The sequence below is a fragment of the Manihot esculenta genome, chromosome 11 (assembly GCF_001659605.2).
Source record: "Manihot esculenta cultivar AM560-2 chromosome 11, M.esculenta_v8, whole genome shotgun sequence".
Taxonomy (NCBI): Eukaryota; Viridiplantae; Streptophyta; class Magnoliopsida; order Malpighiales; family Euphorbiaceae; genus Manihot; species Manihot esculenta.
The window spans coordinates 12,101,255-12,126,884 of record NC_035171.2 but is presented as its reverse complement, the minus strand read 5'-3'; the positions used below and the strand labels follow the sequence as shown (position 1 = coordinate 12,126,884).

General features: G+C 29.4%; 1 protein-coding gene across 6 annotated transcripts; it reads left to right on the top strand.

Annotated features, from left to right (window-relative positions):
- The first annotated feature begins 14,579 nt into the window (after nucleotides 1-14,579).
- Nucleotides 14,580-25,319, top strand: LOC110626514 (uncharacterized protein At2g33490). Of its 6 annotated transcripts, none has more exons than XM_021772454.2 (11): nucleotides 14,582-14,985; nucleotides 15,757-15,829; nucleotides 16,881-16,955; nucleotides 19,312-19,373; nucleotides 19,490-19,558; nucleotides 21,256-21,284; nucleotides 21,360-21,567; nucleotides 21,665-21,901; nucleotides 22,736-22,789; nucleotides 23,119-24,148; nucleotides 24,889-25,319. In XM_021772454.2, exons 1-11 carry the CDS (start codon nucleotides 14,872-14,874, stop codon nucleotides 24,897-24,899), a joined length of 1,962 nt encoding a protein of 653 aa, XP_021628146.1. In that variant the 5' UTR covers nucleotides 14,582-14,871; the 3' UTR covers nucleotides 24,900-25,319. The 6 variants fall into 6 exon arrangements, with proteins under 6 accessions (XP_043817698.1, XP_021628146.1, XP_021628147.1 ...); XM_021772455.2 differs by lacking the exon at nucleotides 24,889-25,319 and adding an exon at nucleotides 24,697-24,853; XM_043961762.1 differs by lacking the exon at nucleotides 24,889-25,319 and adding an exon at nucleotides 24,735-24,843.
- The last annotated feature ends 311 nt before the right edge of the window (nucleotides 25,320-25,630 follow it).

Sequence of the window (25,630 nt, the reverse complement as noted above, 5' to 3'; positions counted from 1 at the left end):
CTTTTTACTTAAGTAAGCATGATGGATTTAAATAAGCATCTTAAGCAAGCACGTCGGAAAATCCTAAACACCTCCCGAAAGTGACTCATTCCTGATTCGCTAATCACACTGTCTACTTTATTTCTGGATATGTCTATTTCTTTATTTGAGTTTTCTATGATTCAGTTATTAGCAGTTTAGAGTTATGCTAGCACCTCCTCTAAGTAGCTCGAGGTAAACTAGCACCTCCCCTAATGCCACTTACTCTAGTAGTGAAATAGTCTAACCCATACCTAGTAATGACACTATTCTAGCTATGAGGTTGAGGATATTACAGACCCCCCCTCTATTATTTCATACACTAAAATTCTCGGCCAAAGGAAGTATGCTAGCACCTTGAATGTTTGACTCTTCCTCTCGGTTTTGTGAATTCGGTTTAGGTAGAGGATTGGAGATCTGATCTCTTTTAATACCTGAAGTTTTTAGTGCCAAAAAATTTAAGAGCAAGTAAGAGAAAAATCTCTTCTTTTTCTCTAAGAGATTCAGCCAAAGAGAGGAGGTGAAAGAAACTTGCAGTTTTTCTCTCTTTTTTCTCACTTATGTAGCTGCATCTCTTGAGCCATGAATTAAGGTTTTATTTTTTCCTTTTATAGTCACTCAAATTCGGCCTCAATGAGAAGAAAACCTGGAGATAAAGTTTGATTTAATTTGAATTCGAATCCAATTAGATATTGACATTTAATTCAAAATAAACTTCCTTAAAACAAGTCCTAATCCTATTAGGACTCTCTCTCTCTTTTAACTAATTAATTAAATCTTTTAATTAACTAACTATATTAGACCTTAAACCACATTAAGTGTGCTTAGAAATGTGTGCCAAAATTTATATGAGCCCATTAATAATGTTTTTAAGCAAAACACTTATTAATGGCTCGATAAGGAAAAGACCAAAGTACCCTTTGTTCAAATTTCATCGTGTGCGATTCTGTAGGACTATTCAATATTGGCAATGGATTTTTAAGGTCCATAAAATATAATTATTCTCTAGCAAGACATTATAATTATCCAAATTGAATAGTTATGAATTTACTCAGAAAATCACCCTACTAGTGAACTAGTACTATCCTTTGCATAAGATATCATGATTTGTATAAGGCATAGAATAAGTCATCCTTACTCATTGCTAAAGTATTTTTCTTGACCTATTAGTGATACTGAATCAGTCAAATTGATGATAACTCTTATCATACAACTTGGGTATGACCACACTCTTCTCAGTTTCACTAGTCAAGTGCCCGATGATATTTTTCTCTTTTTTCGAGAGAGGTAATCCCTTCACTTCTCTCATGTTGCTTAGCATGAATCGTGACATACCCAATCATACTTGTACTTGCCAACCCATTTACGGGCGTGTTAGGTGTAAGTCAAAGCATACGAGGACTCATCTAAGCATCCATAGAGATTTCCAGTCTAAGGACTTTTAGTACAAGTATCACTAGAGAGACACTTATGACTTTCAACCATGTAGTGTTCTTGTAAGTGGATCATTTCCAAATACAACATTCTTAACTTGTATTTATGTTCTCTGATTGATATCCAATATCCTATGACCCGTAAAATATGATAATCTCACAGAGACCATACTAGCCTTAGTTCAATGTCACTCCCATGACAATGATTGACTAGGAAAGTTTAGAATGTTGTTCTTTAAAGTTTCAAGGTTCTACTACCAAGTGCCTCACACTTGATAACTTGAACATACCCAACATTCAATGATGTTTTATCAATTTAATATGTACAGTGATAAACAAAGTGATAAAATAAATACCTCATCTTTATTTATCGTAGATAAAATGTCTTTACAATATACATGGGACTAGGGCTTACACTAACATGAAACAAGTGGGCAAGGCGCTAGCCCATCAAGACATTGTGGATGATCCATAGCTTAGTATAGGCATCAACAACAGATAGTATGTAATATTCATAGTCACTTAAATTTTTTTAAATGCTTTAAATTTTATCCAATTTGTTGTGAATTTATATTTAAGCATGTTATTATTATTTATATTTAACTTGCAGTGTGAAAGATTAGACAAAGATCCTCTACCTCATGAATTATTTAAGGCTACTCATAAGAAGAAGGGTACCTTAAAGTTTGTTAATGCACGCTCAAAATCCATTCATGTGAGAAGTTAACTAAATTTGTAATGAATTATTTAATTTATAGTTTATACTGTTATATCACATGATATTTATTTTTTAAATGTCCTCTTTCTATCTTTAAAAGAGCAAGCATTACAAACGGAGAATGACAGTACTGAGGCATCTCACATTGATGAGGCCCAGTTATACTTTGAGACAGTGGGTGAAGAGAAAAAAAGAAGGGTGTACAGATTTGGATCACAGGCTTCAGTTTCCTTCCCAAACAAGTCTTCTGCTAGTACATCCTTTATATCAGCTCATCAAAATGAGGATCTTCATAATGAAATGGCTGATCTCAGACGCAAGCTACAGGAGCATGAGGATAATGAGCAAGTTATAACTCATAAGCTTCAGGAGCGTGAGCAGAATGAATAAGTATTACATCAGAGGTTTCAGGAGCGTGAGCAAAATGAACAAGTATTGCGTGAGCAAAACGTACGGATTACCTCTGAGCTCTCACAGGTAAAGAATTTACTTATCTAGCTCATGAGTTAAAGGCAAGGTAGCCAGTCTACAGCTCCTACTACTGGTGAGGAAACTTCATCTGCACAACCGCCTGATCAAGTAAATAAAGTTAATGATGACGACGAGGGCACTATAGATTTATAGTTTCTTTTTTCATTATCCATGTGTACTAGGATAATATATATTTTGTTAACTTTTTTAGTTTGAAATTGCTCAACTTGATACTTGAATATGCTTTTTAGATATTACTAATAAATATATCTTTGATTTGATTTACATTATATATGATATTGAATTTGAGTTCATTCATTATATGTATGATATTGGTTTTTATATTTGTTATTGAGATGAATTGTAATAATCGAGCGTATTTGTAGGTTAAATTGTCTAGTCAGAGTATATAATCTGTAACATTTTTTTTTGTAATTTTAGAAATATTAACGGATAAAGTTGTTACTTAAATAATAACGGATTAGTAATGGATAAAATTGTTACTGCTCCTTCAAAAATAGTAACGGATTTCTACAACGGACAAATCTGTTACTAAATCTAAATAAAAGGAAATGAAATTTAGTAATGGATGTTCTGTTACAAATCCGTTATAAAAATAGAAACGGATTATAAAATCCATTACTAATGCATTAACAACGAGATTTGTTGTGACGGAATATTTTCATTATAAATCTATTATAAAATATATTTAGTAATAGATTTTTAATAATTAATAATAAAAATTTTCTTTATTGATCCGATATTTCTTTGCAGTATAAAATCATTATATATTTCATATTTAATTATATTTTATCAGCAGGATCTATAAATATGCAGGAAATTGAAGATCTAATCCAATGTCAAATGAGCCAATAAATTCTTTTTTCGTCGAGGCTGGCCTAGCGCAACTTATCATGCCCTCCGTTCGCAAGGGCTTCACAGAGTCGCGACTCTGTTTCCTCGGTCTCACTTTCATAGGCTACTACTTTCTTTTATAATTAAATTATAATATTACTATTATGAAAGTTTATTATATAATTTTTGAGAAATTATTTTTTAGTCTCTGAAATATAGTATAATTAATAGATTTATCTCTCTATTTTTAAAACTGAAAACTTTAATACCTAGCTTTTAATTTCATTCAAATTGAATATCCCTTCAACAAATTGCAATTAGAGAGGGGAGAAATGACCATAAAGCCCTTAATTAACTTTAGAAATTCCTCAATAACCACTCTTCACCATCAACCTCTTAAATCTATGGATAATGCAATATACTTCTTTAATGTATAAATCACAACCCAATTCAAGTCTCAAAAGATATATGCAAAATCACAATCAACCCACAATCAATTCCACTCGAAAAGAAAATTTCACAAAAATCAATTCCACGAGAATAAAAAGAGCGTAGTACATGATTATATTATTTCTATGAACTAATTTTTGTAAAAAGTACAAGCAACTCAATTGTCGATTGACAAGCACCAGTTGAGCAACCCAATTCTACAAAAATAATTTTACAAAAATTAATTCCACAAGCAACCCAATTCTCGATCGACAAACACTAGTTAAGCAACCCAATTCCACAAGCAATCTAATTCTTGACCGACCGGTGCCTACAAAGCAATCATGCAATCACTGCCTTACATCTTCATCGAAAAATTAGATTTGATGGTTCAGATTGTGATGGGTGTCGAATCTGTCAATTTAAACTGATATTTCTTTCCTTGATTTAAAAGAATTTTTGTAGATAGGGTAAATGAATATTGATCCCACAGAAACCTTAAAGTTGTTTAAATTAAATAACAAGTAGAATAAGAATAACAGTTTAAAATAAAAAAGAGAGAAGAAGTGAATCATTGTTGGAGAAATTGATTTTAAAAAGAAAACTTAAAGAAGAAAAACAATATAAATAAGATGATGGAATAAATAATTAAATTAAAATTCAACCGAAGATAATCAAAATTTAGAGGTTGGCAGTTAATCATTGATTAGAAATAAAATTTATTTTATTATCTATTGTTTGGTTATAGTGTTCTAATATGTGAATCCCACTAATTATTCCTTATGATTAAATTAATCCGCTACTCATTTAAATTAATTCCTATTTAACTAATAACCCCAACACACATCCAAACTTGATCAATAATAACACGCGAATTATTTAAATCAAATCAGTTAATTCCTTAGCATAAATGAATAGCTAATTGCTACTTGTTATTAACTCAATTAGATAATTACATATTTAATTGGATTAATTAGCAATATGTTGTTATTAACCCAATTAGACAATTATATATTTAATTAGATTAATTAGCATTATGTTGTTTTCCCAAGAGATTCAATAGGCCTCTTAAATTCTTAAAAGGACAACAATAGAGCTAGTGTTCCTCAAAAATAGAAATTAATTGAAAATAGAAATAAGATGAAGAGAGGTTAAGAACATAATCTAACAACTTTAAATAAATCTCAATTTTGATTAACCTTCAACTGAAAACAAGTGTTCAGCTTCTAATGGGTCATAATAAAATTGCAAAAAAATTAAAAAAGAAAAAAGAGAAGAAGAAAAATAAGGCGGCTAGAGGGGGCCGAATATGAGAGAGGATGAGGGGAAAATATGAGATGTCTAGGTTAATTCTAGGTAGCCTTTACATAGGCTTTTCCCCAACAAAAAAGATAAATATTCACAATTTTAAAATAAACTATACTACTCTTATCTTATCCTAATCCTAATCTGATTGTGTTTGCTTCAATCTAAAACCGATCTGAACTCTGTACAGCTGAAAAAATTCAGGATTACAGCTGGCAAATTCATATTTTGGAGTATGTCCGTCGCCTTGGGTAATGATGTACCCTACAGTCAGAAAAACTTCTAATTCAGCTTCTTTTTATTTTTTTTTCTCAACTTCTGCTTAAAAACCTGTCCAAAATCAAATTTCAAGTAAAAATCGATTGTTTATATCAAAATTATATCAAAATTATAGCAAAATAGTAGAATTTAATAAGGAAAAAGTTGTTAGTTTTGCAACTTATCATGTTATATCAATCTTATTGAATGTAGCAAATCAGAGTTTGAAGAAGAAAGACATGCATTTCCTCCTTGAAGAAGAGTGGAGTATATGCGTGCTAAATCGATGAAGTTACGAGTGAATCTAAAACTTATTGGCTTCAACTTTAAGTGAAGAAGAAGGAGGAAAAGAAGGAGAGGAGAAATGAGCAAAATCATTAATATAAAGTTAAAAAGAGAAAGAGAAGAAGAAGAAGGATTAGCCCGAACCGTTAATCTAAAATTAAAAGAAAATTAAGGTGAAGGAGAAATAGGATGGAGCAGAATTATAGATTTAACATTAAAAGGAGAAGAAGCCAAAGGGGGAGAAAGAAATAAGAGTAAGGGAAACAATCTAAGGGTATTTAAGAAAATAAAATATTATCTCTCATGTTTTATCACGTGTACCATTGATTTAACTAAAAAAATAGATGGAGGAACTGACTCTTTGAACGGAATTAAGAGTTAGGAACTAAAGCGTTTGGATTCTAAAAAAACAGGGACAAATCATTAATTATGTCATAATACTTTAGAGATTAAAAAGTAATTTTTTTCTTAATTTTTAATTCATGATTTCACGTATTTTAATTTATTATTTTACCATAACTTTTTTAATTATACTAACTGTTTTTATCATGTGATTAATATATTGTATTTAAAAGCTTAATATATTATAGTAAATAAATAAATAAAAAATAAACATTCACGGAAAAAGACTACCCCAACTTAAAACACAAATGAGTAGAAGCTCAATCTGGAAAAATAAATCTATTTCGATAGAAACTAGGATATTTGACAACTCTAAAACACTGCCAATCACCATTGCCAAACTACTAGTAATGTTAAGAAAGATAACGAGAGACAAAATAAATGATTCCAGACAGACTAAAAGACTTGCGACCAACCAAAATACAGCAGCAACAATAATAAAATAACATCATGCATGCTGGAAAAAAAAAACCACGGTAAAAATAGAAATAACTAACACATGCCAAAACTATTGCCATCAGTGAGGAGTGCTTCTCACACATCTAGCAAAATTCCACACTTGCCGTTGCAATATCAACGATAATGATCGGTCCATCGTATTTCTGATTTATAATAGCTCTTTGAGGAGCCAATTGAACTTTGACATCAAAATCCACCAATCCACAGCCCTGCAACAGAACATAGCAACAAAGCTAGGTCTAAACCAAAATTCAAAAACCAACAAGATTTCTTGTAAATAAACTCATAAACCAAAAATTCAAAATAAAAGGAAAACAACTATTCATAGAATAACTTATATATAATAACAATTGAATAATTAAATAGAAAATAGAAATATATATACACACATATAATAATAATAATTTTAAAAATTATTACATTCATCATTTAAAACTTTATTGTAGAATACTAAATTAAGAAAAAATTACTATTTAATTCTTATAATATGAAAAAATTCACTAGTTAGTCTTTCAATTTTGACAAATGCATTAAAACGTACTTAACGTTTTAAAAAGTCTACTAATTAGACTCTCCGTTAATTTTTTCATTAAATATTTTATTATTTATTCTCTATGATTTTAAAAAACTTATTAGTTAGTTATTCAGATTTTTAAAAAATTTACTATTTAGTCTTTCCGTATCAAAAATATTTTAGTCCTTTTTAATATTTAATGGCTAAAACTAACGGATGAACTAACTAATAGATTTTTAAAACGTTAAGGACGTTTTAATTTATTTTTCAAAATCGAAAGAGTAATTAGTGATTTTTTTTATACTGCATTTTTTAAAATTGAAGAATCAATTAATGAATTTTTTTTATAAAATTAAAATTAAGTAGTAATTCTCTCTTAAATTAAATTTAATTATTGTAATACTTTAATTAATATATTTTTCTAATAAGTGTTCTAATTGCTAACTGTAAAATTAAATATGCTTTTTCAAATAAGAACAGAGAAGCGGTTCAACTTATTCAACTTTATTTTATGAAAATAATAATAAATTTTAAGAAATTAAATTTTTATTTGTCGTAAAATAAATACAATTGAATATCCAGTTACAAAATTTTTAAAAAAATATTTTGAGATGAATATATTAAAATATTGTCAATTTGATCATAAGCTCAAACGTGAAATAGATGTGTATTCTCAAAGTATATGAACAATTTATCGATGAGAGGGCAGAATTGGGCAACAAATAGAAGATCTGACCCAAACTTCATAATTGGTCAAAGTAAAAGATAGTTTTTTTTTTCTTTCTTTTCTTAAATTCTAGAACCACTTCATATATCCTTCCTTTCCTTGTCACCGATGTCTGACTTTGACCGCCCCCTCTCCATTTGAAATTATATCTTACCACTATGATTCTATATAACATAATTATTTAATTCCAAAAAATTTAATTGAATTGATTTTTTATTAATTTTTATTTAAAATGAAAGAGTTATATTCTCAATTTTAAAAAATTACATATTAAAAAAAATTAAAATTATAATAAATTATTTGATTTATTTACAAAATTAATCATTCTAAAAGAATGTTATATGAAATGATAAGCCACTAAATTACATTTAATTTCAATGTCCTAAGCTACATTTGCTTTAAAAAATTTAAAATTTTTTTTATATTTTTAATATCTAGAGCATTTAAAAAATAATAAAAAATAATTTTTAATCAATAGAAAATTAAATATTTTCTATATTTTTAATATTTAGAGCATTTAAGAAATGATTAATAAAAATGCTTTTTAATCAATAGAAAATTAAGTAATTTTTAATGGAAATGTCGTTTTTAAAACGTTATTTTTTATACTGTAACTTTCTTTACTCTCTAAAATTTCTATGTATAAATTTATTAATAACATTTACTATTTTTTATATAGTAAATAAATAATAAAAAAACATATTTTTTTATTAATTATATGCATATGTATGTGATAGTATATAGAAAAATTGTGGGAAATATATTAAGAAACTAAAGAATAAATAAAATTCTATTGCTATTTCGCGAGTCAATCCATATTAATATAATGAAGTGAGGGGTAGGGGTGAGCAGTATTCGGTTCAAACCGAAAAATTGATCGAACCGAATTGATTTAAAATTTTGATTCGATTTTTTATACATTTCGATTCGGTTTGATTTTTAATTTTAGAAATTTCGGTTATTTCGATTCAGTTCGGTTTTGATCAGAAAAAAACCGAAAAAATCGAACCGAACCGATTAGTGATAATAATATGTTTTTTCAATAATATAGAGAAATTAAATCATATTAAGATTAAAATATTTTAATTAAACTTATAAATACTAAAAATAAAGTGTAAAAAATAAAAAAAATATTAAAAATCGAAATTGATTAAACCGAATCGAATCGAACTGAATCAGACCGGTTCGATTCAATTCGGTTTCTGACCAAAATTGATTCGGTTCGATTTTCATAAACACTGAAATTTCGATTTTCAGTTTATTCAGTTCGATTCGGTTTTAAACCGAACCGACCAAATGCTCACCCGAGGGTACAACAATGATAGAATACCAGAAAATTAATCATAATAAACAAGTCGTCCATAAAATTATTCATAAATTAGTCTTTGCCTCTCCTTTTACTTGTATTGATTATAAAGTTTGAATTTTGAATATATATTTTTCATAATCTGAATTATAATCCAATTCAAAAATTTTTATCCTACGTACTAAATTGAAGAAAAAAAAATAAAAATTTATATTGAGAGTTGAAATTTTCAGAGAACACATTATGCTTAGGTTCTGAAAATTCTGAGAAATTATATCAAATACTTTTTTTTTATCATAATAAAAATGATCTATATTATACTTATGGTTCTATGTTGATTTTCCTTTTGTTATTTTCTCATTGTATTGACCAGTTCGTGTGTGTAATATTGTGAGTTTATTTCAATATCTTAAATGAAGAAAATGAAGATGAGGAAGATGATGATGATGCTAACGAACATGAAGAATTAATAAGACCAAGAAGCAAGCCCAGCATCATCATCCTCAGGACGAGAATGCCAAAGAGATCACATAATTCCACTCACCCGGCGAGTCTTCCTCATGTGCTGGCCGTAGACCCTAGTTGTTGCTTCCCTTAATTTCTTTTTTTTTTTTGTTTGGAATTAATATCGCGAGTTTGACTCCAATGTCATATCCTCCGCCATCTTCTGTTTTGCAGCTGTCCATGCTTGCTCACCAACTTAATTTACATATTTAATTAATTAAAATGTTATATTAATATGTAGATTTTATCATATTCTAAATAATATTTTTTTTAAAATTTATATAATATGTTATATTTAAATCGGATAAATTTCGGTGTGTGTAAAAATTTTTTTCACGAACCAATTAGAAGATAAATAAAGTTATAAAAAAATATATAATTTTTTAATTTAATTAAAAGGCTATAATAACAAATTAAGTGTAAATTTAATAATATTAAAACTAAAGAGTTATAAAACATAATTCAAAATTAAAGATTTTTTTTTTCTGTCGAAACAAATTAAAGAATTTTAAGAAAAAAATCTAAATTGAGTGAAAATATAAATACAAACATATTTTTTCACTTTTCAAAATTAATAATTTAATTTTTATATTTTAACTCTATTAAATTAAAATTTTCTAATAAATTATCAAAACACCTTTAAAAATATACTCTTGCTATCTCGTAATTTTTATTTATTTTATTTTTCACACATATTAAAAAATATAATTTCTTTTATTAACTTTTCAATTATATCTTTTTTTAAATACAATAAATTTTATTATATATTAAAAGATATTTTAAAAATTTTTAAAAAATAAAATAAAATAAAATTATAATAGTCAATTTATATATTACTATAATCTAAAATATTCTCTAAATAGAAAATAATTTTAAGAAAAAAAATAAATAAAAATAATGAAATGGAGAGAATAACATTTTTTCACATTATATTTTAATCTTTATATTTTAATATTATCAAACTTAAAATACACTGCTTTTGAAAATGGATAGAAAGATTCTCTCAGTTTGACGAAGTTAAAATGTAGGGCTAAATTAATTAGTTTTAAATATATATATTAATTTTTATATAATAGATGAAAAAATAACTTATCATATTTTTATTATTACTTTATATAAATAATATAAAATTTATTTTCATGTATATTGCACTTTTTAATATAATTAATATAATATAAATAATAACAAAGTTAATTTAAATAATTATATTTGATAAAAATTAATAAATGTAATGTTTAAATCATTAGAATAAAATTTCTCTCAACATTATCTCAGATTTGATATTGGTTCAGTTTTAGAAATTAAAGGTTTAAGTTGGAATTTTATGTGTTGGGTTTTTAAACCCATAAATAATTACTTAAATATAAAAATATATATATATTTATGTATTATAGATTAAAAATATAAATATAACTAACTAATTTAAAAATAAAATTAAAAAATTTATTATTTAATCTCTAAATTTTATCATTATTAACAAGTTATTTTGAATATTATATTAAAATATTTTTCCATAATTAAACAGTTAATAATTAATTTTTTTTCATTTATTAAAATAATTTTAAAAAAAATTAAAATTTAATTTTTACCTCTTCGATTCCGATTTAAGCAAAAGAAAGGCAATTTTGCCTTCTCATCTTATATATATAATTTCTCTCTTAGTCAAAGTTGCCTTTCATTAATTATGAACCATAGCAGAGGGTAGCGCTGGGGTTGCAGCGGCAGATCCAAACTTGAGAATCTTTGTGTGACAAATTAAATTATGAAAAAATTATTACTTAAGTTTTTATATTATGGCGAAATTTATAAATTAATATTTTAATTTTAAAAAATATATTAAAATATTTTTAACGTTTTAAAAATTTTATTAATTAGTTGATTCGTTAAATTTTTTATTAAATATTATTTTATTTAATCTCTATAATTTTAAAAATTTTATTAATTGATTTTTTAAATTAATAATTAATAAATTTTTTAAAACTTCACAAAAAATATTTATCTTCTCTTTTTTTACTTTTTTTTTTATCGGTGATAACAAGTTTAGTAACCACTAACTACATATTAATGTCCTTTTTCACTTTCATCCTATTAATTAGCCGAACAGGATGAGGTTGAAGGAACTGTGTAAGAAGAGTAAAGGCTGGAAGAAGAAATCCTGACCTCAACTGTACGAGGATGTTGAGCTGTTGTTTTGTCTGATAGATGTTAAAATCTTGTCCGGAGTTTTTTGGATGGCGAAGATCGGTAAAGAGTAATTAATCTGGTGTGAAGAAAAAATAAAAAAAAGCTAGCTTTAGCAGATGGGAAGTTTCAAAGAGACCCCTCTCCCATGCTGTTCCCCTGTTGATAGATATATAAAAATATAGAAACACACTGACCCATTCTTTGAACAGTAAATTTAATAAAGGAAGCCGACAAAATTGAATTTTGAAAATATTTTTTCTTAATTTCTATTATTTTTAATAAAAAATAAAAAATTAATTATTAACGATTTAATTATATAAATACATTTTAATATATTATTTAAAATTAAGAGATTGACTTATTATTAATGGAACTTATAAACTAAATAACAAATTTTTCATAAAATTATCAATGAAAAATAAAATTTTTATAAAATATAATACAAATGGATTTTGTTATTGTTTAATTCATACATTTTAATTAATAATTAATATAAAAATATATTTTTATTAATAATTTTTATTTTAAAACATTAATATTTCTAAACCATCTTAACAAGATTCTGTGGAATCCAACATTCTCTCTTTTATATTATCTCTTTCTTTTCTCTCTGGTTTTTCAAGAACAATAACGCTCGCTTTATCTTTCTTTCTCTCTAAAAAAATCTATAAAGTCAAATAATCTTAAAATATTTTATGCAAAATAATAAAAAAACAAAATTTTATTTAAGTTATATTTGAATTTATAATTTTGGATTTTAAATATTAAATCTAAATTCAGAATTTAAAATTTAAAAAATTATTTGGCTAATAAAAACATATTTGAATTTAATCAACAATTTGTTAGATTGAATATAAATTTCAAATATTATTTCAAATTTTTACTGTTTTACATGTTTATATTATCATGAATTTGGCTGAAAATCAATTTATTATTTTTTAAACTTCTAAAATAAAATATTTGGTCTAGTTGAATTATATATAAAACAATTATATCTCTCGCATAAAGTTTATTTATTAATTTTTTTTTAATATGATTTATCACCATGTTTGGAATCAACTTACCCACCAAGTTTTGATCAACTTGTTTAATAAGTTTTATCTGTTCAATCTCTATAAAATCCTTTTTGAAGAAGTTTCTTCTCTCCCTTTCATATATCTTTATCAGTACACAAAATGATAAAGTTATTAAAGAGTAATGTAAGGATAGAGTGTTTTTTTTTTATTTTAAATGGGAATTAGGAATTGAGGGAGTAGAACCTGAAATCTCTCAAATTTATTCGAATACACTTACTATTAGATTACTAAATTAAGCATGTGAGTGCAATATAGCAATAGAGTTATTAAAAAGTAATATAAAGAGAGTTATTTGAGTAGATTGCATATTTTTAGATTAAAGGGTATTTTTTCTATTATTAGTGATTTTTTTTTAAAGTTTTCATCTTCTCCTATTTTTCTATTTTATTTATTTTACTCCTACTCAAATAAATATTTTTTTGGACATTTTATCCTAACAAAAAACCTCCATTCAAATCCATAAATTAAACCCTAAACCAAAATCAACAAGATAATCCATTAGAATAAAAATAATTTTAACTCTTTAAATCTCGTCGCAAGAATGTCACCCTAATATAAATTTTCCTCTTAAGAACCTTAGACAATTCATTCACCAACCAATTTCGTAATTCTCTCGCTTAGTATGAGGAATATTAAAAATCTATATTTTAAAAAATTTTAAGTAAATTAAAAAAATTACTATTTAATCTATATAATATAAAAAATTCATTAATTAATTTTTCAATTTTAAAAAATACATTAAAATATTTTTAATAATTTAAAAATCTATTAATTAATCATTTTGGTAGTTTTAATTATTAAGTATTGTAAAAAAATCTAAAATAGTTATGATATAAATAGACTAATTAATAAATTTTTTAAAAATTTAAGTAAATAATTAAATTTTTTTTTTAAATTATAAAAATTAAATAGTAAAATATTTAACAGTAAAATTAATATAACTAATAAATTTTTTAAAACGTTAAACACGTTTTAATATTTTTTAAAACTGTATGACTAATTAGTGAATTTTTTCATATTATATAAAATTAAATAATAATTTTTCTAATTAGATTAATCGATTTCATATATATTTATTGATAATACATTTAAATTTAATTTTTTAAACCATTATTTGGATAGAAAAAAAATGAAGAAAAAGAAAATAATAGATGAAAAATAAAAAGAAATATTGATTTCCCTTTGTTTGGGAAAGAAAAGAAAATAAATAAAATAAAATAAACCTTGTTTTTCTTTATTTATTTTCACTTTAAATACAAAAAAAAATAGAAAATATTTTCCTTCTCTTATTTTCTTCCCTCCCCATAAAAAATCCAAACAAAGTGTCAAAAGCCTCAAAATAACAAAAATAATCGTTGTTGCAAGCTCCTCTAACTTATTGTAGGCTACTTAGCTTTCTGGCAAAGTATATATCCAAATAAGCCTTTGACTAGAGGCCCCAATAGAATGTAATTACATGAAACTTTGGGTAGCATCAAACTAAATTAGGATGTTTTTGTTTTACAAGTTAATTTACGAGATGTTTTTATAGAAAATCTTAAAAATAAAGTTTAGAAAATAATATTAAAAATTGATAAATAAGATTGAATGGTAAAAAAGGAATATAAAATTTGGAGATGAAGGCGTAGCAGCTGTTATTTCTCATTTCTTTTTTGTTTTTATTATTTTCTCTGATCTGTTACGAGTCGTTTTTGACCCGAATGAAAGCTTTCTTCTTTCTTCCTTCAATAACGTTGAAACTATCTAATTGAATTTCCACTCTCTGTTTTCCCAATTTCACACTTCAAATTCCTCTCCGAATCACTCAGAATTTGATTCCACGCCAAGCAAGGAGCACGAAGAGCTTCAATTCTCTCTCTTCCTCTTTCCCTTTGTGCCTCTCTTAGTCTGCTCTGTGTCTGCCTCATTGCTTTAGGGTTTTCGAGATATGAAATCTCCGTTAGGTAAGCTTCGAGGATTGAGGCTTCACAAGAGCGATGCTAAGGATAAAAGAGACCTCTTACCTTCCGCTCAGTTGGATGAGCTCGCTCAAGCTGCTCAGGTACTTCTTTCTGTTTTGATCTTAATCCCAAGGTTTAATACTCTCTCTTTCTCTGTAAGCTGTTTTTAAGTGTTCCCTTAAATTCTCAGTTGCAAATTCAATTCACAAATTTTTTTTCGGGTTGTCCTTTTGGAACTAATTGTAAAGTGAATTTGTGAATCGAACTGGGAAACTAATTTTATGGGCAACAAACAAAAAACTAAAAAGCTAAGAGGCGATTTATAGAGATTTGTTAATTTCGGTAGAGATTTGTTAATTTCGGTGAAGAATTGTAAATTTGGATTGATGTTATTATATGTCAAGTTGAGTTGATTAAGTGGTGGATTACAGTTTAGAGCTGAATGTTCTTTAATTATATGTAAAAATTTGCATCCTGTAGTGTGTTCCCTATCAAATTGTTGACTTTATTTTTTTGGTGGTGACCTGTGGTCTCGTGAGACTGAAGGCTTGTTTTTCCTTGACAATCTTGGAAAATAAGGGGATGAATTAGCTCAAGGATTTAGTTATCAACCAAAATCGCAGCATTTATGTGGATTCTATGGATGTTTAAGTGTTAGGTTGTGATTGACATAGCATTACTCTCTACAATCTGGAAAAGTATAACTTAAAAAGGGTTGTAACTTTATATAATTTTGGATTTTGTATTCTCCAACTTGATTAATGAAATTTAAGAAATTTGTTCTTTGAAATTTTATTAATCTGGCCTGCAATTTTGGGTATTTGTAAGGATAATTTTTTTTAATACTCTCTTTGATTCTTTCCTCATCACAGGACATGCAAGACATGAGAAATTGTTATGATAGCTTACTTTCTGCAGCTGCTGCAACAGCAAACAGTGCATATGGTGAATTGAATTTCTCCTTTTTCCTTTCTGTTTCTCATGCTGTATATTTGATATTAGGACTTTAATGTTCTTGTTTTCAGCTTTTTCCACTTAAAATTTGGCCTGATCTGCTTTGCAGCATTTTTTTTTTGAGAAAAGTTTTGGTATGACTAATACTCCTCTTTAGCATCAGATAGTTGATGGCGGGGTCTTAGTCAATAAACAATATTTCCCTTTTGTAAAATATTTTAGTTAAATATATTGTTTAACTCTCTTGCTGCTTCTACCTTTCTTTTTGGGAGGGGGTCTTATAAATTAATGGGAGGCTTTTTAAGTTTAAAAATCTTGAATTTTTGTAAATATGTGTATATACATCTATATATATATAGAGAGAGAGATAGGGAGAGATTTTAAAGTAAGGTTTTGGAGGGTTTCCAAAAACCTCCAACTTCATTTTCTAACCAACGAAATTGGTGGGTTGAAGGTCTTCTCTTCAAAACATTCAAGTACCTTTAAAAACCTTCCCTTCCTTGCTAACAATGAAAAATTATTAAGGTTCAAAAAGCATGAAAAAATTTACCTCTTCCCAAATGATGTGCAAGTCTTCACTATGGTCATACATGGCTGAAGTGCTCATTATTGGTGTTGCAAAAATCAATTAGCATTGCCAGGAAACAGCCTCCTTGAAAATGCAAGGGGAGAGATGTTTATGTCTGTCTGCCCCCAAAAATCCTGCAACGTAGGAGGCCTCATGCACTGGGAAGTGGGGACATTCTTTGTAGTAATTTACAGATTGTTTACCTTGGAAAACTAAAAAATTTGTATCAGAATGGATTATTATTATTATTATTATTATTATTATGATTATGTTGTTGTTGTTGTTGTTTGATGCCAACTTCATATTCTCTCAAGAGTTCACAAATGTTCGAGTTGGTTAATTGTTATCAATGATATGTGCATTAGTAACTTTAGTATCATGCATAACTTTTGCCATTCCACGTCTTACTTGTCAAATTTCATATCATTATCACAATATAAGATTCTCCCATCTTATTACATCTCCAAATTTCAGAATTCTCAGAGTCACTGCAGGAAATGGGTTCTTGTCTAATGGAGAAAACTGCATTACATGATGATGAAGAAAGTGGTAAGTGAAAGCAGGAAAAAGGATTTTTCGAGTTGCTTTTGTTCTAGCAATTGTTTAAAGAGATATTGGCAATGTAGTATGTTCTCTCTAATTTAACCTGGAAGTTTATAATGTTCACAGTTCACCTCATAATTGAAATATTGCACCTCAGGTATAAGGGAACTAAGCAGTATAATGTATTCACCATTTCATTTCTACCTATTTCTTAGGTAATCTACAGCAGACTTTCTTTTTGAATTAAAAAAAGAAAATTTGTGCCTCACTAATTTGTTCATGGTCAAATTTGAGAGTTTAGGCCTGTAAAGCTCTGACTCTTGTAGCTTGAGAAGGTTCCTTCAATTGCTTTACGCAGGAGTAGGTTTGGTGTTTAGCTCATAAAATATGTTTCTATAATCAATACTTTATTTTTTGTCTTTTTTTCTCTCCTCCTTCTTGATCTATCAAGATAATGTCTGTATTTAAGTCTTTTTTTTTTTTTGAAATTAAGGGTTATTTAAGTCGAGTATTATTGCAATATTTTTCTTCTGGGCACTAAGAGTTCGCTTGATATTATTGTTGTAAATTGTAATGCTGGATGTTGAAATTAATATATTCTGTTAAGTGTTATCTTGTTAAGTACCAAGAGGTGCACCCTAATTTGTTCTATTCTTATAGAATAGGTGCTTTGAGAATTAGTGAACATGCTAGTTTTAAATTCGTAGATTCTAGTGGCACAAGGTGCAAAGTTATCCAGCACCCTAGGCTGCAAAGTGAGAGAGGTAAAGTGCAAAAGAAAAAAAAAAAAAAGAAGACAACTATCCTATATAAGATAAATAACTTAGAATTCTGGCACTAATGTTTTTGAATTCCCCAAATAGAAATAAAATAGAAATAAAATTGATGATGTAAAAAGGTTTTAAACCATTATATTCCTACTAAATAGCAATAATCCCTAAAACAAACAACCAGAAGACAACTACTCTTAATCAAGCTTAACATAGTCTTCTTCATCTTGACAAAAAAAAAGAAGTATGCTATCCGTCTGACCTCTTTATTTTCTGTAATCACCTATTGCTGATGGTAAATTTTCAAATTTAGCAGGAAACTATATTAATGGCAGATGAACTTCAATAAAAATGGAAGCAAAAGGAAACAGGAGCATTAAAGAAAAAAAAAAGGCAAATCATCCAAAAAATGGATACTATTCGAATGTTATCCGGAAAGGAAGAAAAAAAGTGACAAAGAAAGAAAAAAGGGTGGAAGGAGCTTATGAAATTGAATAAGATATAAAAAGAGGAAAAAGTAATCTCATGGCGATCGGATCTCAAGAATTACTCAATCTCATTCCAAAATATGAGCAGTTTCACCCTCATGTTGACAAATATAAGCTTAACCTATTTCTTTTTATTGAACTATAATCTTGTGTATGTTCCTTACATATGTATGGCTTTTTTTTAATGAAATTACATATGTATAACTTTATATGTTTGTAATTGTGAATAGAATCTTCTCTGAGAAATAGAAATAGAATGTACCATCATATATGTATTGAGTGAGGAGAGTAGAATAGGTTTCAGAAAAATAAAGGACCAACACAAAGAAAATTGGGATCGAAAAGAAGGATGATGGTTATGAGAGAGAGCTGGTTGCAAGCTGTAGAAAAATCTAAACAGTAGTATTTTCTTCCCTTTGTGTAGGCAGGTTGTTTATTTCCAACCGATGTTGGCTTCTTTCTTTCTTTTTGTTGTTTTAGTTTGATTTGGTCTATTTGAAAATGGTAAAGTCACTTGTTTTTTTCAAAGCTAGAGAAAAATATGTAGAAGAGGTGTGCCTCACTAAGGTAACCTGCCTGTCAGGGATTGAGGTGCTAGGGGCTTTGAAAACTGTGTTAAACTTCAAACTATATGTTGGACCTAGAATTTAATTAGCTAGTAAAAAAATGTAGGCACCTAAGAATTGGATTTAAATTACATGCACACGGCAAAGCCCTAAAGAATGAGATATGTCAATGAGGAGTTGACATGTAATCATTCTCTAGTTGATTGGTTTTTCCCCGTCACTCAGTTTCCATATTGTTAATTATCCATTCCAATTTCTTGAATATAACAGTTAGTTCTACTTATGTAAAAATACTTATGCACTGTGCAGAACATTGTAGTGAAGGTGACTAATATTATGCACAATGACATGCACATTTGTGTTGTTTTGGTAGAGGGATTAATGATTGGATTTTCCTTTTATTCGGGGCAGGGTGAGTTGATGGCTTGCACCCATCTCATTGTTTCGTTTGAGAGCAACCATATTAGCACAATAATATTATTGATATGATTTACAAGACTATATTTGAATTGCTATTATTGTTGACTATTATCTGCAGGTGGAGTTTTGTTGATGTTGGGGAAAGTGCAGTTGGAGCTTCAAGAACTTGTTGATAGATATGTGAGTGCTAGTGTTATGGATCTAGCTGTTTTATTGTATTGTAGCGTGTTCTTTATCATGGACTAAGAGTCTATTCAATTCAACCTGGTTCTGACTTACTTTTCCTGGTAATTCAGCGGTCTCATATAATTTTGACAATTACAAATCCATCAGAGTCTCTTCTCAATGAACTTCGAACAGTTGAGGTTTGTTACTCTGAATCCTCCTCCATTTGATCTTAAAGAAGTTTCTTTTGCATCATCCCTTTACTTGATTGTTGGTTAAATGTTCTTTGTTTCTATGTTATTGATACCAGAGATCATAGTTGCAATTTGCCACAACCCTCTAAAATGCTTCTAAGTGCATATTGATGCAGTCAAGGAAGACTTGATTTAGGAAATATTTTGTTTTAATTTTTCATTATAAAATTAGAGTTCTAGGTTACTAGGTTTAGGAAACTTAATTATCTAGGAATATTTAAAGAATTTATTAGGTTTAGTAGGAAACTTAATTATCTAGGAATATTTAAAGAATTTATTAGGTTTAGTATATTTCTAGTTGTTGTTGGCTTTAAATTCCTTGTTCGATAGATTTATTATTTTCTTATTTTGGATTTCTAATCCCAGTAGTAGGATTAATATTAGGCTACCAAAACCTACTTCATCTAGGCATTTTATTAGAGAACTTATCATATTGACATTGCTTTTGAGAATTAATAGAAATTTAAGAATTGTTTCTCATTTTCTTTGAGTGTTCTGTGGTTCTACATCATTTAGTTTCAAAGCCACTTTGATTTGATGCCTATCAGTTGTTAGAACCAATTGAGTTTTTGGCTTCCTTCAAAAGTGTCCTTCCCTTATTTATTGTTCTTGTCGTTTGGAAAGAAAATGTAAAAAATTATTTGTTTATTGGGTTCTCTGCATGCAAAAATATCTGTTTACAGTGGATTGAGTTCTTTTCTTTATTGACCTTTTTCTATTTTACATTAATCAGAACATATGGTAAATATCTGTTTTTTCTTGCCCAAAATGGCATTTTTGGAGGATGAGCCATGGTAACATAGTGTGCAGGTAAAGTTGCTTCACAAGTAGAAGTCAAGAGTTTAAACTATGGTAACAACCTCTCTGCAATGCAAAGAGAAGGCTGTGCACTATACAATTCTTTTTGCTGTGGTGCTTCTGGACCCTTGCAATAGTCTTGATTGTAGGTGGTGTGAGTAAACCATTTTTGTAATAAGTTTGAAAACCTAGGTTTGCACAAACCATTTTTTGTCAAGTCCTTGATGTACATTTATTATAGCTGAAAAGCCAGGTTTGCGATAAATGATGTAATATCCAAGCACCTGAATGATTGTTCTGAACTTTTTTCTTTTTGTAACTTTTATTTTATAATATTTCATCTCATACTAATATTTTATATTAGGTTCTACTTGGCATTATTAATACAGCTACTTTGGAGAAAACACACTAAAAGATTTTGGTTAAAGAAAATAAAAGTTAATCTCAAGGCGTTTTTGGCATGTTTTGGCCTACATTAGAGCAGCTCAAAATCTTTAAACTACTTTCTGAAAGAGAACTTCTAAAGTGCTTTTCGGAAAACTGGTTTCTAAAGCGATGTGCTGAAGACTATTGTTAGTGTGGCAACATCATTATTGATGTTTGTCACCTGTCCGTATGTTAGACATTGAATTTTGAGTATATCCCTTCTAAGCGTCGTATTGGTTTTTAAAGGTATGATTATGAATGATTTTCCCTTATCAAGAATGGCAGGGGAAGTGGTCGCTTCTCCTCTCTACAGGATGTTTTACATAACCTTTTTGTCATCTAGATACATAGAATATACTGGTATCACATCATTTTGCCTTGGATTTCACTCAATATGCTCCTCTTTCTCCCTTTTGCAGGATATGAAGCGACAATGTGATGAAAAAAGGTTATCCCTTTCTACTGAATTCTGATTTTATTAGATGGAAATAATTTTATTCTGAATTTTGTAAGCAATGTGCAGAAATGTCTATGAGTACATGGTTGCACAACAGAAAGAAAAAGGGAAGTCGAAGAGTGGGAAAGGTGAAAGTTTTACTTTGCAGCAACTGCAGACAGCTCATGCTGAATATGATGAAGAGGCAACCCTGTGTGTTTTTCGGTTGAAATCTCTGAAACAAGGACAGGCTCGAAGTCTTCTAACACAGGCAGCTCGTCACCATGCAGCCCAGGTTTTCTTTATATTCATCAAGGGTATTTAAAACTCTTGAGTTCTTTTGTTCTCATAACTTGGATGATGATATGCTGTTATTTCTGCTTTAAATGCAGTTGAATTTCTTTCGGAAGGGACTTAAGTCCCTTGAGGCTGTTGATCAGCATGTAAAAGTTGTTACAGACCAACAACATATCGATTATCAATTCTGTGGACCTGAAGATGATGGTAGGGAAGATGGGGAAGATGATGAGAATGGTGATGATACAAATGAAGGGAGGGAACTGAGTTTTGACTACAGAGCAAATAAGCTGGGGCATGAGATTTTTTCTGCGTCCAGGAATTCAATGGAGGTGAGGATGTGATATTAATGGGAAACTTTAAGTTTATAAGGAGATTTGCTATGCTTAGTTCATTGTCATTTACTGTGTTTAAGCTTCCTGAAGTTCCATCCCATCCATCCCTTACCTTTTTCTATTTCTTTCTTTTCTTTTTGCTTTTGTGGTTGACATGTTGCTCCCATTATGTCTTAAAAAGTTGTGACTTGTGAGTTGTAAATGCCTTATCAGTAGGTTCATAATTGCCATCCATTTCTTATTTTCGTTTCTTGAGACTTTCTGCTTTCTGCAATACGGTATTTACATTACTATTATGTTAAAGAGTTTTTCAAAGTATCATTGTTGTTGTTTTTGGTGTACTTCAATTCTTACAAACAAATTTTCTTGTGTAAATATTTGAGATTTAGTCTTGGTCGGCTGGTGTATGGATTACTATTTTGTAAAATTCCTGTTGCATAGCTTATAGTTTGGGCAGTTTGGCAGTCCACTAGAAGTAGCATGGGGACTACAATTAGCTGGTCTTGTTGATTTAATAGTTATGGAGGTTGACCTATTGTTGAATGAAAGTATAGTCTAATTTTCTAGAAGGGTATAGACTCATCATAATGGTAATGAACTTCCTCTCTAAAAATAGTTTGAAGGGTGGATTTCTTGTTTGAAGGAGGGACTTCTCGTAATGGGAATGGAAGCACGTTGTACAAAAGAATTGAAATCTTTCTCAAGTGTATCACTGTCAATAATTGAGGAATTAAACTAGAAGAGCCAAATCTTCCTATTTAAAGGATTCATACCAATTAATGAGGCATTGCTTAATATTTTGCTTTATTTTCCGACTTTTTTGTTGATCAGGTGGATGATGTTGACCTGTCATTTCCTCAAGCTTCAGTGACAGAAAGTGCAGAGGTACAATTTTGCTTCCCTTTTGGTTAATACAATTGTACCTAGTCACTTTTCCTGATCCTTCTAAATACTGGTCAATGACAAATACTGGTCAATGACATACACTTCATAATTCATATCATTAACTTCACTGGTAATTCCTACTCTTGTGGATGTAGAACTTGAGGGCTGATCTCATTTTAAAGAACTGCTTGGTGTTGAATTTTGATAACAATCTTTGTAAATATTGTTAATCATTTTTACAGCTTTTAATTTATTGGGTTTGACAATTCCATGCTGTTAGGTCAGAGGTGTAATCTTTTAAGCAACTGAAAATGTTTATCTTGGTGCAGTTAAACCCAGACAAAAACCAAGGGGGTTTTCATATCTCAGGTAGAGAACCTCGACCAGGGAGCCATTCTGCGCCAATATTTCCTGAAAGAAAACCTGATCCAGTTGAAAGAATAAAACAGGTTCAATCATCTGTGAGGAAGTCCAACACTTATGTGCTGCCTACACCTATTGATGCTAAGAGTGTAGTCTCTTCAAGGACAAGTGGTTCAATTGCCCACACAAGGCCAACAGACTTCAGTGCGCGCACCCATAATTTGTGGCATTCATCCCCGCTGGAACAGAAGAAGAATGAAAAAGATCCTGGTGACAGTCATCTGTCAGAGGTCACTGTCTTTAAAGCACATTCAGCATACAAAGAGGGCAACAGTAACAATGCCTTCACCCAGTTACCCCCTCCTTTAGCGGAGGGAACTTCACTTCCACAGCTTGATACACATAATGCCTCCGATAACAAGAAAATTAAACGACAATCTTTCTCTGGTCCAATAACTAGTAAGCCATGGTCTACAAAACCTTCTTTATCTGCCAGTGGCCCCATCTCCTCTAATGAACTTCCCCAACAGGTTTCTGGAGTGCTTCCACGTGTAGTAATTCCTCAGAGTACATCTCCAAAAGTATCCCCAACTGCTTCACCTCCCCTTGCATCTTCACCCAGAATAAGTGAGCTTCATGAGCTTCCTAGACCACCCGGTAATCTAGCCTCAAAACCAGCAAAACTATCCACACCAGTTGGTCACTCTGCTCCATTGGTCAGAAATCCAGAGCACTCTGGAACAAGCAAGAATTCTTCTACAATGACATATTATGCGTCACCCTTGCCAATTCCACCTTTGGTTATTCCTCGGAGTTTCTCAATACCCTCCAGCGGCCAGAGAGCAATGACAATACATGTTTCTAAGTCTGTGGAGTCCTTGCATGTCCCAGAAAAGGCTGAAGAAGTTGATTCTCTACCTTTCACGCAATCCATGGCAAACATCAAACAAGCATCTACCATATCTGAATTGGTCCCTCATTCTGGCCAAATTAGAGGTAAGTGGATGTCTTATTTTTGGCTTTCTAAAATCAAAACTCTCTCTTTGGACATCTAAAAGTTAAGCTGGCCCTTCTATTGTTGACTACTTTTCTGTTGAAAACTGCATTTGCATCACTTAAATTGAAGTATTAATATTTGGAGGGGAAATAAAGAAACGATTGATTTCCATCTTGAATTAAGATTTTTTTTTCCTTTCTCTACATGTTGAACTGCTTAATCTAAAAGCCATGTTATGTGAACTGACGCTCACAAGTTTCATTTGTGCTAAAAGGCACAAGCTCCTCTTGGACCATAAATTGTAAATAACATTGACTTCGGGTTGCCCTCAAATGGCTTGTAAGTTGCAGGCACTCTGTTTGAACTATGGAGCCCTGATTTTTTATGCATATTTTGTCTTCTGTTGGCTATTATAGATGGTATCCACTCAGTAATTAATGTTATACGTGAGTTATACCAGCATCAGCATGCATGTTAAGCTCTTCCCCTATGATGATAATGGAAATTGTTTTCATAATTAATGGAGGAGCGGATTTTGTCTTGTCAGTTCCCTGAATTATTTTGTAATTCCTTTTCTTAACAAAGGAACTGTGAGATTGACTCCAAACCTGCACGATCCGTAAACAATGCGAAACATTGTTTATAGCTGTGCGTATCATGTGCTTACGCTGCTGCTCAATTATTAGTCTTTGATAATTTAAATTTTGGTTCTGATCGTGAACATCTTCACTGAATGCAGGTGGGAGCTGATTAGATGAATCTCTGATTCTTTCTTTTGCCTTAGCAAATATTTTTCTTTTTGGGTCTCTTCATCTTGAAGCTGGGTACTGTAAATAGTATGTTGTATGCATTGTTTAGTTTCTCATCCCAAATTTTGTTCATTGTGTGATTGAATATGATGAGAACTAAGCTCCACGTAATTGTGCATTATCACACATCACGTATATCATCGATTAAGAAAATCTTTTCACTTGGTACTTGTTGATTTAATCTCCCAAGTCGGGATTTTATGTTTCTTACACTGCTGTAATTACCAGAGATGGAAATATCTTTCACTAGAATTGTCTAACTCACGAATTTATTATTATCGAAGAAGTGCCTGTCATCATTGAAGAGCAAACTCGCTGAATTTGCGGAAATTTTGGAATGGATAAACATCAATTTTAATTTTTTTTTTTTTTTGAAAAAAGTGAGCAATTACCCATCTTATGCTGTATGTGGCTTAGCCACTGAACAAGAATGTTATACTTGCTCGAACCTGAATAATTTTTTCATGCACATGATATAATAATTAAAGTTATGAGAAAGTCTCATTAAATTTAAAGTAATAATGTTTTATTGTAAAGGAATACAACGAACACTTTGTAAGTAATAAATTTCCTACCCAACCCATGTCTCTGCCTTTCCAATTATTGCAATGATGTAAATGCACCCGTAGTTTACTACTGGAAGGATTCTAAAAATATGTTCATCTTTTTATT

Bases quoted from the DNA above. Each gene is read 5' to 3' on its own strand.
- LOC110626514 (XM_021772452.2), top strand. From the start codon at position 14,872: ATGAAATCTCCGTTAGGTAAGCTTCGAGGATTGAGGCTTCACAAGAGC. The intron at 19,559-21,255 runs GTTTGTTACTCT...TCCCTTTTGCAG, and splicing joins ATGAACTTCGAACAGTTGAG to GATATGAAGCGACAATGTGA. The intron at 21,568-21,664 runs GTTTTCTTTATA...CTTTAAATGCAG, and splicing joins CTCGTCACCATGCAGCCCAG to TTGAATTTCTTTCGGAAGGG.